This window comes from Myxine glutinosa, chromosome 13, assembly GCF_964187855.1.
Source record: "Myxine glutinosa chromosome 13, kmMyxGlut1.1, whole genome shotgun sequence".
In the NCBI taxonomy this organism is placed as follows: Eukaryota; Metazoa; Chordata; class Myxini; order Myxiniformes; family Myxinidae; genus Myxine; species Myxine glutinosa.
The window spans coordinates 39,583,219-39,597,640 of NC_136273.1; the positions used below are offsets into that span (position 1 = coordinate 39,583,219).

At 50.4% G+C, this 14,422-nt stretch overlaps 1 protein-coding gene across 5 annotated transcripts in view; it reads right to left on the minus strand.

Moving 5' to 3' along the window:
- LOC137438859 (plectin) overlaps positions 1–14,422 on the minus strand; it is a 230,855-nt gene that overhangs the window by 64,473 nt on the left and 151,960 nt on the right. For 2 of the 5 annotated variants that reach the window (XM_078767346.1, XM_068134289.2), the window contains one exon: positions 3,303–6,376. The exons of the other annotated variants lie outside the window; for them this stretch is intronic. In XM_078767346.1, coding sequence (XP_078623472.1) covers positions 3,581–6,376 — 2,796 coding nt within the window. In that variant the 3' untranslated portion in view covers positions 3,303–3,580. Of the gene's footprint in view, positions 1–3,302; positions 6,377–14,422 lie in introns of those variants that run through there. 5 annotated transcript variants of the gene reach the window in all.

A 14,422-nucleotide genomic window follows, 5' to 3' on the forward strand; every position in this document is an offset into this window, starting at 1 on the left:
AGGTAGGTGGTCTTTCTGTCTTCTACCGACTCCTCTCCGGCCTTGCTCCCCCTGCTCTGTCCCCCAAATATTCCTGCAGGACGCATAAGATCTTCCAGCAACCCTCTTCTGCTGAAACTGCCAAAATAAAGACTCCCTGCTCACCTTCACTCTTTCATTCCTCTTTTCTCCCGCCTCTGGAACAAACTCCCACACTCTCTTCAATCCCTCTCCTCCCTCCGGGTCTTCAAAACAGCTGTTCACCACCATCTCTTATCCTCCCCCATCCAAAACCTCGATCTTTTCTACCCCCATTAAAACACCCCAAATCCGCCTTTTTCAATCCCCAACCTTCCAGAGATCGACCGACGTCCTTATTCTCGACTGTTGTTGTGCTTGTGTGCTTCCCTCTCCTTCCCCCTCTTGGCTCCCGCTCCCTTTATTGTATGTTTTATGTCTGTGCATGTTTTCATGTTCAATGTGTTAGCTCTTACACTAGCCTCGATTCAGTATACAAAAAAATAAGTGTAATCAATAAATAATAATCGTAAAATAATTTCTTAATCAATTGCCTAATAGCATACCTCAACCACCAGTGTTTCATCCGAAGCTGTAACTTTTTGAAATTAAATTAAATAAGTCAGTAATCGAAAGAAAATTTAAAAAAATCAAGCAATAAATAATAAATTGATAAATTGATTGATCAATAAATCAAAAATATCCTATATAGCCACATCACTTGGTCACTGTCATGTCCAAATACCAGCTTCCTAGCTCAAAAGGTGCCTGAGATACTGCCTAGATGAGAAAGAAAATAAATAAGTGATTAATAATTAAAATAAATGAACAATATTGGTAAAATAATTAAATTATTAATCAATTGGATAATAGAATACCGAAACCACCACCATTTCATCCGAATCTGTAACTTTTTTAAACAATTAACGACTTAAGTTATTAATCGAATAATGAAATAATTAATTAATTGATCAATAAATCAAAAATAGCCTTTACAGCCAAATCACTTGGTCATTGGCATGTCCAACTTTCAGCTTCCGAGCTCAAAAGGTGCCTGAAATATTTCCAAAATGAGAAAGAAAATAAATAAGTGCTTAATTAATCGATAATAATTAAGTAATTAATCAATTAATTGATTAATCAAAAAACAAAATAATGCCGTTTTTGCCAAAGCACTTGTGCCAAAATTTCCGTTTCCTAGCTCAAAAGATGGCTGAGATATCACACGGACAAACAAACAAACAAACAAGAAAACAAGCAAAGAAGAAAACAAACAAGAAACCGGAGTGATAACTGAGTACTCCCTTTCAGAGCGCGTCATCGCTGGGCCCCCTTCGGTGCCCAGCAATGACGTCATGAAGCATCTGGAGATGGAATAGGAAAGGAGCGGTGTACAAAAACCACAAGCAGTCTCACATGACATCCTTTAAATTTATTACTTGTGTCCTGAAAATGCACAACATGATGTACCACATCCCAAACCAAAAACTTAGTGGACACCATCGCAGGGCAGCGCCTTTTGGAAGCACAAGCCTATACCGGCGGAATTATCAGCCATTTCACAGGGCAGCTCTAAGGCGAGCGGGTCTCCAAAAGGAAGCACGGTGAGGGACTGCTTCGATGGCACAGATCAGCACTCCAGGATCTGCAAAAGCGGGCTTGCTACACTGACGCTACCGAGTTCGGAGAAAGCAAAAGCATCCCCAGCTACAACCTAATCAATTTGAACAGTCTGTATATGGCTTTTTAACACCTCCCCCACGGCCATGCCTCATGCTTTCAAACGTTATTTGCTCATCCCCCTGCACTCACCAATGAGGGGGAATGCCACAGCCATAGCAACATCATGTCGACGGGGTGTTGCCACCGGCGCCATCCGAACCAATGATGCGACACCTTGCGGTGAGCTAATGGCAACACGACCTCAGGGGTACTCATGATGGCTGTGCCACACCGGACGCTTTGTACTCTGAGCGTGGAAAATTGGGGAGGGGTTTATTGGCCCAAACACGAACCAATACACATCCAAATTTACCTCTCTCCTTACCTCACTTGGGTGCCTTGTCTGATTCACAGAGAGGACATGTACGAATTAAGCCTTCCTATCTATGCCAAATTGGTTGGTTGGTGGTCTTTCCATCTTCTACCGACTCGTCTCTGGCCTTGCCCCCCCAGCTCTCTCTGGGCTCTGTCCCGCAAATATTCCTACAGGTCGCACAAGATCTGCCTGCAACCCTCTTATGGTCAAACTGCCAAAATCAAGACTCTCTGCTCACCTTCACTCCTTCATTCCTCTTTTCTCCCACCTCTGGAACAAACTCCCTCACTCTCTTCAATCCCACTCCACCCTCCAGGTCTTTAAAACAGCTGTTCACCACCATCTCTTATCTTCCCCCATCCAAAACCTTGATCTTTTCTACCCCCGCTAATTTCACCCCAATTCCACTTTTTTGAAATACCAACTTCTGTCCTGGAAGTCATTGGTGTCCTTGTGTTTTATACTTCTCCCTCCACCCCCCCCCCCCCTTCCCATGCCTCCTCCCCCCAAGCCCTCTCCCTTCCACACATCTCCCTGCTCTCAAATGTTGTGTTTGTGTGCTTCACCTTCTCTCCCCATCTTGTTTTCCGCTCCCGCTTTTTATATATTTTGTTTGTCTGGTTGATTTGTTTGTGAAGTAAATGTTAGCTCTTTCACGAGCCTCGATTCAGTATCAAAAAAAAAATATAAAAAAATGCCAATGTCAACTATACTGCCCTTCACAACGTACATAAGAACAGGATAACTTCACTCTAATGGGTCCATGGTTGCAAAAAAATGTTCTAACCTACACAAACACATGGACCACGGAAATGAACATGCTGCCTAATTCGTACCCCCATCCAACGTAACAATATAACGTAAATAAATAATAAATAAATAAATAAATATGAGTTGCCTTCCATGGAATTTCAACACAGAATTAGGACATTAGGCTCATCAACCTTGTGCAATGGTTGTCAGCCTATGGTTGTTTGTCCATGTTCTATCATTTTAAAATACTGAGTGTGCAAAGGTGGGATTGATGGGGTCAGCCAAGATGTTTCAAGCAAGGAAGCAGCATGTAGCATTTTTAAAATAAAGTCTTTGGTACTACTTAGCTCGGGTTTGAACCGCCAAACTTACGACCCAGAGTAGACGCTCAAACCATGACACCACCGAAATTGGCACAAAAAAAAACGTTTCGCAAAAACGAACACAAAGCTGAGAACGAGGCAAACATGTATGAAATTGCTCCACAAGTACAATGAGAAGAAATCACAAGCAGTTCCACAAAGTTCACGTTTATTGAGCAAGATAAGCAGAAAACAAAGCTAAAATATATCCACAGCAGGCCTATGACCCAGGAATCTAGCTGGGGTTTTCAGACCAAAACAATACACACCTGAAAACATTAATACACAATTGGAGGAAAACAAAATCCAAGGGTGACAAAGTTTAAAATACGCTACATCCATAAAGGGTACATCATAATGATTGCAATAATTACACCACTGATCATCTTATTTCCCAAAAAATGTTCATTCGTCAAAAAGTTTTGAACATTTAGAAGAACCTTGAAGAGCTAGAGGATCGATGCCTACGAGGACTTTGTGACAAAGGTTGTCTCCTGACAGGACTTGGGCTCTGACGATCTGAGCTACTGGAAAACGAATGTGTGCGTCTGCCTGTTGGAGATCTAGAATGACCATCAACCACGCTGTAAGGACTGGGAAGTCCTCTGGTTGACGTGGCTGATGCCTCAAGGAAGCTTAAACCTGTCACTGGGTCTATCATAGACGACTCAATCGCCTCCTTGAGAGAGATCTTCAGTTTAGTCTTGGGGCAGGTGAGGCACTTGGGACAAGTGCTCGTATCTCGAAGCTTTTGTGCTGTCCGTTCATCAATTGAACCTTTGCGTTTGGCTTCATCCAAAGAAACACGACCAGGTGAATTAGGTTCAATGAGCCCACCAGTGAGAACCTGTGCTTGCAGAAAACGCTGGCCAGTCTCATACGGAAGTCGACCACTACACATTGCTTCAACGGTGCTCATCCGGACACCTGTCCTGGGGTTTTCATAGCCCGTGTAGGCTCGCTGGGCCACGAGAATTCTTTCAGCCACTGATGTTTCAATTAGACCTCGTACCTTGGCATCTTGTAGGGAAAACCGCTGTCCTGTGAAAGGGTTGATAATCCCGCCGGTGCAGGCTTGTGCTTCTAAAAGGCGCTGCCCTGTGATGGCGTCCACCAAGTTTCTCTTCATGGACTCACAAATTGTTATCTTCTCAAGGCTTTGAAGATCTATTATACCAGCCACAGGGGTTTTATTAATTGAATGCAATTCTCTTCCAGTAGTCCTCGGAGAGGGTCGATTGTGATTAGGACTTTGAGGAATCAGACCTGGAGAGAGACTATTTGGTTTACAGCTTGTTTTGCTAAGCAAGGCCGCAAACACAGTTGGTGAGATCTTGCCTGAACGAAAATTGTCCAACTTTTCCTTGTCGATGAGGCCTTTGGCGAGTGCAGCATCGACATTAAAGCAAGCTCCCGTTGCCCGATCAAAGAGTTCCGTTTTTACAACTCCGTTTTCATCTGCAGTCACAACTTCTTCCCATTCACTCTCCTTCCCCGATAGTTCCACATACAACTCCAGATCAATGAGTTCCTTGCAGTATGCTTGATATGGTGTCAATTCTGAGTTGTCAGTAGGATCAATAATCAGTACTCGACTTCTACGAACAGATGATGTCTGTGATGGTCTACGCTCGTGGACCCGTACTTGCACAGGAAGGAAAAGCAGGCCTGTTGCCTCATCAACAACACACTTGCCCAGCAATTGCTTGTAGGAAAACCTGTTGTTGGTGCTTGGATCCAAATAGAATCCATTTGTAAAATCACTTCCTGAAAGTTTCTCTGCCTCGTCCTTTCCTAATAATCCCCGCGCCGCAGCAATCTGAAGTGGAATTCGAAGACCGAGGCGTGGATGTACTATTCCCCCTGTGTCGAGTTGTACGCTTGTCAGACGCAAAGCATCACTATTTAACATTTCTCCACGACGAGCTGCTACAGGGAGGGTTGTAATGCTGCTCCTCACGATCATTTCTAGTTTTGAGAGTTTCTCCTGCATTTCCTCGTCCAAAATGTGTTTCTGTACTGCTTGTGTGAGTCTAAGCCGAGACCCGTTCTGGGGGTCAATTATGAATCCTGTTGCAAGCTGAGCCTCTAAAAGATCATATGCTAGCCTGGGACCAATCACTCCACGGATTTTAGCCTGGAAAATTGGAAGTTTTTCTTCAGTGGCTTTGTGTAATATGCCTGCAATTGGGCCGACGCCTCGCATACGTGTATGAATGGCTTTGGAAACATCTTCTACTGACCGATGACCTTCCACGATCTGTTTTGCGGTGTCCACATCCACCAGACCGAGTTCAACAAGTTCATCCAGGCCAACCTCACGAAAAGGTGCAGAAAACATAACAGTTTTAAAACGAGGGTCTTCATCGAACCCATGTGGAGTTGGGGACCCCTGAGCTAATGAAGATAAATCTATCTCAGGACTCGTGATCGTTTTACTGTTTTCGATTACATCCACATTATTAACAAGCGAATATTTTTTGTCAGACGGCAAGTGTTTCAAACCAACATCTTTAGTTTTGTGATCAACGCTCTGTGAAACACTCGGTACAGTCACCGGCTTTCCAGGTTCTGGCAAGGGCATTGTACTTATCACCTTTCCTCCAACCAGTGCTGAGCGCAATCTAGGCATCATTTTCTTGACTTCAAGGTCTCCTCCAATTACAGCAATATTGTCCCTGGCAGTGTGCTTCTTCAAGTCGATACTTGTATTCTTGTTTTCTTCAAACCCGAGAAGATGTGGAGGCGTCAGTGTAGATAGCTCATCCTTAATTGCTTTTGTGGATGGTGATGTCACATCTGGTGATTCAATAAATACAGAATCGTCTTCGTGATTATCCATCACAGGCTTTGCCTTTAGGTTATGCAGTTGGTCTGAAGGGTCACAGGAACTCAAAGTATTCACTTGTTGTTTCTCCAGTTTCTGAAGAAACCCAGGTTCTGCTTCTTTGTACGTATTTGCTCGATCTTGCTCTTTCACTAACGTACGTTCTGGTTGCTTTTGGGGTTTTCTTTCATGTTCAGATCTTGCTAAATCCTTCATATCAGACTTTATTTTGCCAATCTCATCTTCATAGATCTTCCGAAGTCGATCGTTTTCTTCCTTAACCATGCTCTCACGGACCTTAAGGTTATCACTTTCCAAGCAGTTATTTTCCCTTGGAAGATCAATCCTCTTCACCTCGTGTATCTCCTCACATGGCTGTGGTCCAGGAGCTTCAATGGTCTAATAATGAAACAAAACGAGAGAAAAAAAAAATCAAACAAAACAATGAAACGAATGAAACATGTATGATAAAGGTGAGCCAAACTTCAGTTGACATTTCAACGTGTAAACAGCAAGTATTTATCTTTATATGAAAATAATTCACTATGGCAACAGCACAGCAGTCAGCTCAGATTATTCAATGATTTTCAGCTGTGATCGAAGTAATTAATAAAAAACCCAAACTAGAAATTGTCCAAAGTAATTAAGAGTTGATTAAAATATGATTAATTCAATTTTGAATCATCAAACAAGTTCGAAATTTAAACTTTGAATTACATAAACTAAATGGTGCTTTGTTTGCTCCCGCATTGCTATATGATCAAGGGAAAACTTGATTACGTGACAAAGTGCATGATTTGACATACCTCAGAGTGCAAGGGATCTTGACAAGAAGGAAAAGCAGCATCAGAAAGTTGAGTTGAAAGCGGTAAGTTCCTCCATAAAAGCAAAGAAACTCAAGCCATTGGAGATGGAAACATGAATGATGTATTCGTTAGAAGAAATAATCATGGCTTTATGAGAACCACCACCAGTGAAAGGGGTTGGATAGAAAGAAGACAACCAGAGTGAAGAATTCCCCCTCACACAAAATGAATGACAGGAAGTGTGTGTGTGTGTGTGTGTGTGTGTGTGTGTGTGTGTGCGTGTGTCCAGGGCATAACTTTTTTAACCACCCCCCGCCCCCTCCCTTCCACCCCACCTCCGTGAGGCTACAGCCACGTAGCCTATGTTACTCCCTCACACAAAGTTGCATTTGTACCCCAAGTTTGGAATTTGTAACTTAAAATGAGACAATGGCATTTCTACATATATATATATATATATATAAATAAGATATGAACCACCTTTAGAGGCCATTTTTCCCCGCAGAGCAGGGGTTGGCCTTTTTCGGGCACCGTGGTCCCCTTTTTGAAGCAATGTTTTGCGGCCGGATCCCCTTCCTGCCGCCAACCCTGTTAGTCGCCTCTTGTGACACACAGGGAATTACCAGCAAGCTGGTACTCAATTTGCCGACCTCAGAAGGATGACAGGCTGAGTCACCCCCCTGGCGTTAATTCAGTGATCAACTGGGATTTGAACCCAGGATCCTAGGATCCCAAGCTGGCACCCTAACTGCTAAGCCAACACAAGGCTTATGTATAGAAGAATGGAGAAGACTAATTAATGATTGGGTCAAAATGTCAAAGAGCAAAGTCACAATGAGTAGGAAGAAGCCGCCTTTTCAGCCCGTCCACTGCTGCGCTGCATGAAACGGCTGAGTATTTTTATGCCTCCGCCCCCGAAGGTGGCCGGAGGCATGTTTTCGGGTTGTCCGTACATCCGTCCATCCGTACAGGCTAAACCTCGTTTTTAATTGCTTCCATGTTTCATTTTTAAAATTTACCATTTGAGCTTCAGTGTGACTGTCCAGGCCATAACTTCTTCACCATTTGAGCTTTTGTCATCAATTTTTAAACAAACCTTTATTATGAGAATAAGTCAAATAAAATTTCAAATAAAATTGAAAGACATAGGATGGCCACTGCTAAAAGCAGTACCAGCTGCTACATTGCTAACCACAGTATTGTAGCGGCTACCGCTGGGTTTTCACAATCGCCTTGCACCTATCAAGGACGCGGAGCGATCACCATGCCGGGCTCGTCCAGGACGCCCGGGCAGGCCCGCGCTCAACTTGCCAGGCCTCGGTCGGGACGCCCGGGCATGCCCGGGCATGCCCAGGCAGGCTCGCCCTCAACTTGCCAGGCCGCAGCCAGGACGCTGGGCCACGCCCCCTCTCGCCTTTCCTGGGCAAACGCTCCGGGATAATATGTATATATATTGCTGCCCGATAAACGGGTTTTTCAGAGTGCCTGAGTGTTTGGTTTGATTAAAGCAACTCGGATGAATTCCAGCTTTTTGTCGCGTCCATTCTTCCGATCGACGTGGGAGCCCCAGCTCCTTCATTGGTGACCTACCGACATGGACACGGCAGTTGCTCTTAAACTGCCTACCTTCTGGGAGGCTCACGCGGTGGTTTGGTTAGCACAGGCGGATTCCCTGTTCGCCCTGCGAGGCATCACGGCCGACGACACCCGCTTCCACCATGTGGTAGCAGCGCTCGGTTCGGCCACCGCGGCCCACGCCCTGAGCCTCCTCGAGAGCCCGCCAGCCGCTGACAAATACGGTGCGATTAAGAAGCTTCTCCTCGACGCTTTCGCCCTCCCATCGGCGGAACGCGCACGGCGCCTGCTCGACCTGCCCGAGCTCGGCGACACGCGCCCTTCCGAGCGAATGGACTACATGCTTTCACTGCTCGGCGAGCACTCTCCGGCATTCCTGTTCCGGGAGCTGTTCCTCCGTCAGCTGCCTAACCCGGTACGCCTCGCCCTGGCAAGCACGACGATCACAGATCCCCGGGCCCTTGCCAGAGAAGCCGACAAGATCTCCGCCGCAGGTCAGCGCATCGCAGCGGCGACATGGGACCCACCGCCGTCCGACGCAACACCCATGGCGCCCGAGCACCCGGCACGGTCGACGACCGAACTGCCGACGCAATTGGCGGCCGCTACACCGAGCCGACCACCTCCAGCACGACGACCGGGGCCTCCACCTGACCAAGCGTGGTGTTACTATCATGCCAGGTTCGGACAGAAGGCCCGGACATGCCGACCCCCGTGCACCTTCGGCAGGTCGGGAAACGGCCGGGCCGGCGTTCATTACCAGCCATGAGCGCCGGCCACATGGGCAACTTACTGTTCATCACGGATAAAGCGTCCGGACGGCGCTTCCTGTGCGACACCGGCGCCCAACTGAGCGTCATACCCGCCTCTGACCAGGACAGGCAGTCCGCGGTTTGCGGCCCCTCCTTGGTTGCGGCCAACGGATCGACCATCCGCACCTTCGGCCCGCGCAACGTCACCCTCTGCTTCGGCGGCCAACGCTTTGCTTGGACGTTTGTAACCGCAAACGTGCCCATGGCTCTGCTAGGCGCCGACTTCCTCTGCGCACACGGACTGCTGGTGGACGTCCAACGGCGTCGTTTAATCAACGCCGAAACCTTCAGCTCCCTGGTATGCACATTGAGCAGCTCCGCGCCGACCGAGCTGGCATGCGCCGTCCCGGCGGCGAACGAGTTTGCTCGCCTGCTCACGAAGTTCTCGGCCCTCACGCGGCCGACGTTTTCGGCCGTCGCAGTACGGCATGGGATCGAGCACCACATACCAACCACGGGCCCGCCGGTCTACGCCAGGGCCCGCCGCCTCGACCCAGCCAAGCTCGCCGTGGCGAAGGCCGAATTCGACGCGTTGGAGCACCTCGGCATCGTGCGGTGCTCCGATAGCGCGTGGGCCTCGCCACTGCACATCGTGCCAAAGCCGGGGGGTGGATGGCGCCCGTGTGGCGACTACCGCCGTCTCAATGACGCTACCACCCCCGACAGGTACCCGATCCCGCGTATCCAAGACTTCTCCACCCGTCTGGCGGGACGGGTCATTTTTTCGAAAATTGATCTCATACGGGGATATCACCAGGTACCTGTCAGGGTGGCCGACGTCCCTAAAACGGCAGTCATCACGCCGTTCGGCTTATTCAAATTCTTGCGGATGCCGTTTGGTCTCAAGAACGCGGCTCAGGCGTTCCAGCGCTTGATGGACGGCGTGCTGCGTGACCTGCCGTTCCTTTTCGTTTACCTGGACGACATCCTCGTCGCCAGCACGTCCCGGGCCGAGCACCTCCTCCACCTCCGAACACTGTTCGGGCACCTCAGCGAGCACGGCCTCATCGTCAACCCGGCCAAATGCCACTTCGGCACGACGGCCGTTGATTTTTTGGGCCACCACATCACCAAGAACAGGGCCATGCCGCTGCCAACCAAGGTCGAGGCCATCACCACGTTCCCGCGTCCCCGCACCATAAAGGCCCTGCAGGAATTCCTGGGAATGGTGAATTTTTATCACCGCTTCGTGCCCCGCGCTGCTCAACTCATGCGGCCCCTCTACGAAGCCCTCCGGGGCAAGCCGGCCAAGCACGACATTGCCTGGTCCGCAGCAATGGATGCGGCCTTCCAAAGCTCAAAGCGGGCCCTCGCCGACGCAACACTGCTCGCTCACCCGGTGCTCAACGCTCCCATCGCCCTCACCACGGATGCCTCCGACTACGCGGTGGGCGCCGTACATGAGCAATGGGTGAACGGGGTTTGGCAGCCACTCGCTTTTTTCAGCCGGCAGCTCTGGCCGAACGAGCTCAAATACAGCACGTTTGACCGGGAGCTCCTCGGTCTACACCTGGCCGTCCGCCATTTCCGCCACCTCCTGGAGGGCCGACCTTTCACGGCGTTCGTCGACCACAAGCCGTTGGTTTACGCCATGGCCAAGGTCACGGAGCCGTGGTCGGCCCGCCAACAGCGCCACCTCTCCGCCGTGTCGGAGTTTACCACGGACATCCGGCACGTCGCCGGCAAAAACAACGCCGTGGCCGACTGTCTTTCCCGGGCCAGCGCGAACGCGGTCCACCTGGGCGTGGACTTTGCGCTTATGGCGGCGGACCAAACCACCGACACCACGGTGCAAGCCCTCCGGGCGGCGGACACGGGTCTCCGCCTGGCCGACATCCCCTTCGCGGACACTGTCCTGCTCTGCGACGTCTCCCAAGGCCAGCCTCGCCCCATCGTGCCCGTCACCTGGCAACGCCGCATCTTCGCCTCCCTCCACGGCCTTACCCACCCGGGCCGGAAAGCTTCCCAGAAGCTAGTGTCGGCGCGATTCGTCTGGCACGGCCTTCGTCGGGACGTCCGCGATTGGACCAGCATCTGCACGGCCTGCCAACGGGCCAAGGTCCACCGACACACCCAGGCCCCGCTGGCACCTTTCACCATGCCCGAACGACGTTTCGACCACGTCAACGTGGATCTGGTGGGCCCCCTCCCCCCGTCACGGGGGTTCACACACCTGCTCACCATGGTGGACAGGACCACCAGGTGGCCGGAGGCCGTTCCCCTCGTCTCCACCACCACCGCCGACGTGGCGCAGGCTTTCATCGCCACCTGGGTCGCCCGCTTCGGCGCACCGGCGGACATCTCGTCAGACCGCGGACCACAGTTCACCTCCGAGCTGTGGGGCGCGGTCGCCCGCAACCTGGGGGTCAAGCTCCACCGTACTACGGCCTACCACCCCCAAGCAAACGGGTTGTGCGAGCGATTCCACCACTCCATGAAGGCCGCGCTCATGGCCGGCCTTCAAGACGGCGGTTGGGCCGACCGGCTGCCGTGGGTCCTTTTGGGCCTCCGCACGGCCCCCAAGGAGGACCTCCAGGCATCCACCGCCGAGCTGGTCTATGGCCAGGCGCTACGCGTCCCGGGCGAATTCGTGCCCGACGCTACCAGTCCCTGGTCCGCAGCTCACCAGCGCTCGGACCTCCAGGAGGCCGCCCGACGGTTTGCCCCCGTGCCAACATCCCACCACGGTGACCCCCAGTCCTACATCCCCCCAGCACTTCGCACAGCGGAGTATGTTTTTGTGCGTCACGACGCACATCGGGGGCCACTCCGGCCGCCGTACGACGGGCCCTTCCGGGTGCTGCGACGGGACGACAAGTCGTTCGTCATCGACATCGGCGGCAGGTCGGACCGGATTGCGGTGGACCGCCTCAAGCCGGCGCACGTGGACGTCGACCACCCACCACGGGTGGCCCTTCCGCCGTGGCGAGGCCGCCCCCCGTCCACGGTGCCCCCCACTCGACCGCCCACCACCACACCGGACCCCCTCCCACGACCCGCCAGGGGTCGCTTCGGCCGGGTCATGAGGACCCCCCTCAAATTGACCCTGCCGGTGCAAGTCGATTCTGGGGGGACGTGTGTAGCGGCTACCGCTGGGTTTTCACAATCGCCTTGCACCTATCAAGGACGCGGAGCGATCACCATGCCGGGCTCGTCCAGGACGCCCGGGCAGGCCCGCGCTCAACTTGCCAGGCCTCGGTCGGGACGCCCGGGCATGCCCGGGCATGCCCGGGCAGGCTCGCCCTCAACTTGCCAGGCCGCAGCCAGGACGCTGGGCCACGCCCCCTCTCGCCTTTCCTGGGCAAACGCTCCGGGATAATATGTGTATATATATTGCTGCCCGATAAACGGGTTTTTCAGAGTGCCTGAGTGTTTGGTTTGATTAAAGCAACTCGGATGAATTCCAGCTTTTTGTCGCGTCCATTCTTCCGATCGAGGTGGGAGCCCCAGCTCCTTCAGTATCACCTTTTAATAGCAGCTGATTTTGCCTATTTGTGAATAAAAGGCTTCTCAAGCTTGTGTAGGCCTACTGTGCATGTAGTGGGCAGTGTCACACCCAAAATGTCAGCTTTAATTGTCTTTCCATGGTGATTAGCACATCTTCATGAACATTCATGTGTTAAAACCTATTAAAGGAGGTTGAGTGGGGCTGCCCAATTTTAAAACTCCTTTTCCTGCCATGGTTTTGTCTGGGCCTTTCCTTTTCCCTTTCAAAATGTACCTTGTACAACTCTCACAGACTTGTTTCCTCCTTATTTTGGAGCTTTTACACAAATAAACTATTTACAAGCATTTTGAAAATGATTAATAGGTAATCCTTAAAATGGAGCTTAAATTGCACAAGAAGTTAATGTAATTGTTAGGAATTTTATGAAATAATAAATTTGTTCTCTTTACAAGCAAAATATTCACTTTATGGCACAAAAGCTTATTGCGCTCTCGATGTGATTTTCCGAGAGCACATGTGCAGTGTTCACCCGTACTATGATGTCACTTTGCTTCTCAGATGCATCAAGATGTGTCAATCTCGAAGGATGATGTTGCTCCACTTCACAAACTGCAATATCTCTCCTGGATGTTGTGTCCAGCAGAGCCTGCAGATGTGCTTCTTTCTCTTGTGCCTCCTTTCGATTCATCCTTACCTCCCCCCACAGCCTGAGCCTCTCTTCTCTATCAATGTTAGCAGGATCCACCCCTCGGCGACAATCCACCACACACAGCTGTACCTTAGCGAGGCACTGTGCACAAGCAGCCACCTTCACCTCAGCTTCCTCCAAGTCTTGAGCCAGTGCAGATGTCCGGACATGGAGCTGTGCAAGCCTGTGCTCTGTACTTCTGTGCTCATGGGATAGCTGACCCAGATGAGCAAGCAAGGCATCGACTTTGGCCACTGCACACTCCCTTGCTTGAGTCATCGCTTCTGCTTCGCGAAACATCTTCAGTTCCTGTGCCTCCAGTTCAGCTATCCACTTCCGATCTGCACATCGGGCTTGCATGGCCTTCTGTGTCTCAGCATAAGCACTTGCCTCAGCCCTCTTTCGGTCGAGACCCTGATTTTTCATGTGGTTCTGCACATCTTCCAATTCTTCGTGGCAACGGTGAACATGGAGGTCAGACTCTCTCTGCTGGCAAAAGGCTTCTTTCATCTCTGCCTGAAATTTGACTAGTTTTCGTTCCATGTCAGTGTTGTACTTCATATGCTCTCTGGTCTTTGCCTGTAGAGTCCCCAACTCTATCTCAGCCTTCTCATATCTGACACAAGTCATCAATACTTGCTTACGCAACACTGTTGCTTCGCGCTTGGATTCATCAAGCTCCAGCTGTATAATGGCTGCCTCCTGAGACTTCCGATGGAGCTCTTCCTCAGCCTCCCGCCTCAGCTTGGCAACACTTTTGTGAGATGGCTGATAAACATGATAGTGGTTCTCGAAATTTTCCATTTTTATCACATTCTCGCGCTTTGCCTTGGAGTTCATTTCCACGTTCCCAGTCTCTGGTCCATTGGAAGGTGTGCCCATGAGGAGAGCCTTCTGCGAAGGTTCGGCCTCTCTTTGTCTTTGTTTCTTTTCCTTCCATACGAGGGAATTCCAAAGGACAAAGCCAAAAATAGCATCAGTTTCATTTCGTTTAACAACTTCCTTGGGTTCGTTCTACAAAGCATGGAAGATATCTTGAAGTAGAAAAGCAATTTGATGGAAAACATCCCAACCCTTGCAACGAGCGATGCTCTAGCCTGATGGCATCTTTTGCTT